Genomic DNA, 2,738 nt, shown 5'->3' on the forward strand with positions numbered 1-2,738 from the left:
TCATTTTTCTGTAAAAGAAATTGACACCATCATAATTAGTATCTCGGTAAAGTTTTTATATCTTCAAACCGAATACAAACAACCGAGTAGAAAATCACAAGGATTTTAATCTCGGATTGAGTAGAAAGTCGCAAAAACTTTAATCTCAAACTAGAGTAGAAAAAATTCGAAGATTTTAATCTAAAAAATGGGAGTAGAAAATTACTACGATTTAAGTCTCTCAAACAAGAAAGTAAGATGAATACAGAAATAAAACTAAATTTCTTGAGCTTGTTATCACTTTGTGTTCAAAACCAGAAAACTAGAAAAACGTTAGTTTAAGAAAATAAAACAGAAAAATTTCGAGCCCATTACAATTTTTTTTTGTGTCCTTAAGTAATTTAATCCCCTCATAGTTGCCCAAGGTTTCGGATTAATTCTTTCCAGGATAGAACAGAATAATTATTCTATGGTAGTTGCACTTTAAATCACAGAACTTCGGCGAACTCAAATGGCAGAGCAAATCACATAAAATGCTTACGCTTTTGTTTTGAAAAAAATAATGCAGAATGCAGAAGATGGTGGGGAGAGATTTTCAGATTTTCGGTGGTGAAAAATGAGGCTGAGTGTCTCTATTTTATAGCCAACAGAGTTGAGTTCCAATAGGTGCAAAAGTGCCTGTTCGATTGAAGAGGTATCTCTTCGACAGAATTTCTGTTAAACGGAATGGCTGGTTGCGAAATTGACCTTTGGAAGTGCAGCGAATTTAATAATTTTTCGCCCAAAAATATTAAGAAAGAAAATATTAAATGACGAAAATAAAAACTAAATATGGTCCAAAAAATTATCAATCAATCATATCAATTGACCAAATCCAAATCCAAATTTGAAGCCGAGTCGAGCGACGATGACGGCACGAAACTTGCTCTCTTCTCAAAATTCGAAGCCAAAGCTGAAGTCGAGCGGTGACGACGGTGCGAAGCTTTCTCTCTTCTCAACTCTTTAAGAGTTAGAAGAAGTGCTTCTATATATAAGCACAAGAACTTTCCTCTTCCTATCCAATGAGGGTCAAAGTTGCTTTGTAAAGTAAACTAACTCAAAATTTCTTTTCCCTCCATTTATTTTCTCACCATTTTCCATTCACACCTCTTTTGTTTTAATTAACAAAACCCAACAATAGTTCCATTGGTTAGTTAGGCCATACAATGGTGATTCTCAATTACTCGAGCTTATTCAGCTGAGAAACTACCTAAATTTTTGATCTTATAATTCTTTAACTATCTAAGCTTTTGGTTGCAATTTTGCCACTAATTAAGGTCATCATACCAAGGTGGACGATTTTTGCTTGGATTAAATGTGACATTTTAACAACTTAGGGTAAATTGTCATCATTCATTCCCATGTGCCAATTCCTGCTGTATAGTGGACCTCCTAGCCACCTTTTTCTAAAAATAGTATTTAGGCCATTTTTAAGCAAATTTTATAATTGGAGGTGCTCTTTCATTTATTTATTTATTTTGTAATTTCCTTTCATAATATTTCGGAAATAACTTTTCTACCTTCTCACGAGACAATATGCATATATATTATCCTTCCCAAAATTTACTTGTGAGATTTCACTGGGTTGTTGTTGTCGTCGTCCTTTCATGGTATAATTCAAATCTAAGCTTGAAAAAAGGTAACTACATAAAATCGAACATATTTATGTATGTGAAAAAAAGGCTTAATCAACCTAGCCTAATCGGAGTTACAAAACCTTATCAATTAACCCGCCCTTTCTATTCGTTAGATGTTGGAGTTACATAAAGAGTGGCAACCTCGAAATCTTGGATCCACCTCTATTGGAAACTTACCATATAGCTTCAACAACGTTGCCTCATCTGGCATATACTTGTGAATTACATCAGCTTTGTAATCAGGGTAATGACGGAGGCCGACAAGGATAATGTCACCGGCGGCGATCCAAACCTTGTTGTGCATATTACCTCGTATGTGACAAAGACGTGTTTTACCATCAATACACATACCTTCACAACGTTCGTTACCGAGCATACAAAGAACCTGTGCATATTCCTGTCCGTCTTCCTTAAAGACAAGCTCTCTCTTTTCGTCATCAGCTTCGTTGTTTTCTCTCTTCCTGTTTTTTCCTCCCTTTCCCTTGTTCTTCGGCATGATTGGTTGGATACTGCCCTTAACCCTAGATTGAATGAAACCCTAGAAAACTGAATAAAGCTTTTCTTTTTTTTTCTTCCGTCTCAAATTATCCGTTGTATTTTTTTTACGCATCTCTTAAAAAAATATTACTCCCTCCGTCTCATATTATTAATTGTGGTTACTAAAAATAGTTGTTTCAAATTATTTGTCATTTTAAAAGTTCATGACAAAATTGATTACTATTTTTTTTCTTTTTTTATCCTTAATAATAATTATTGTTAAAAACTACAAACACCGTAGTAATGGATAACTTTGCTCAAATACCAATGAAGAAAGATTAAATATTAAGATATGAATAAGGGTAAAGTAGTCAAAATCTCATTCTAATTAATTTTTCTTAAGATACATGTATAAGAAAATCATGACAGATAATTTTGAGACAAAGCTAAGGGAGTAAATAGGAGAGATATTTGATTGTTTTACCCTTATTTATATATAATACCACTTCATTTAATATTTACTCATATATTAATTGAGATATTTGTAGTCTTGCAGAATAATTAATATTAAGGGTAAAATAGGGGGAAAAATAATTAATTTAGTCT

General features: G+C 33.0%; 1 protein-coding gene across 1 annotated transcript; it reads right to left on the reverse strand.

Moving 5' to 3' along the window:
- Positions 1-1,764: 1,764 nt before the first annotated feature.
- LOC107807423 (eukaryotic translation initiation factor 1A-like) lies at positions 1,765-2,151 on the reverse strand. Its single transcript, XM_016631791.2, has one exon. It carries the CDS (start codon positions 2,149-2,151, stop codon positions 1,765-1,767), a length of 387 nt encoding a protein of 128 aa, XP_016487277.2.
- Between the last annotated feature and the right edge of the window lie 587 nt (positions 2,152-2,738).

Source organism: Nicotiana tabacum, chromosome 10 (genome assembly GCF_000715075.1).
Source record: "Nicotiana tabacum cultivar K326 chromosome 10, ASM71507v2, whole genome shotgun sequence".
Lineage (NCBI taxonomy): Eukaryota > Viridiplantae > Streptophyta > Magnoliopsida > Solanales > Solanaceae > Nicotiana > Nicotiana tabacum.

What these genes read in the sequence shown, in the direction of transcription:
- LOC107807423 (XM_016631791.2), bottom strand. Translation starts at nt 2,151, where the DNA reads ATGCCGAAGAACAAGGGAAAGGGAGGAAAAAACAGGAAGAGAGAAAAC.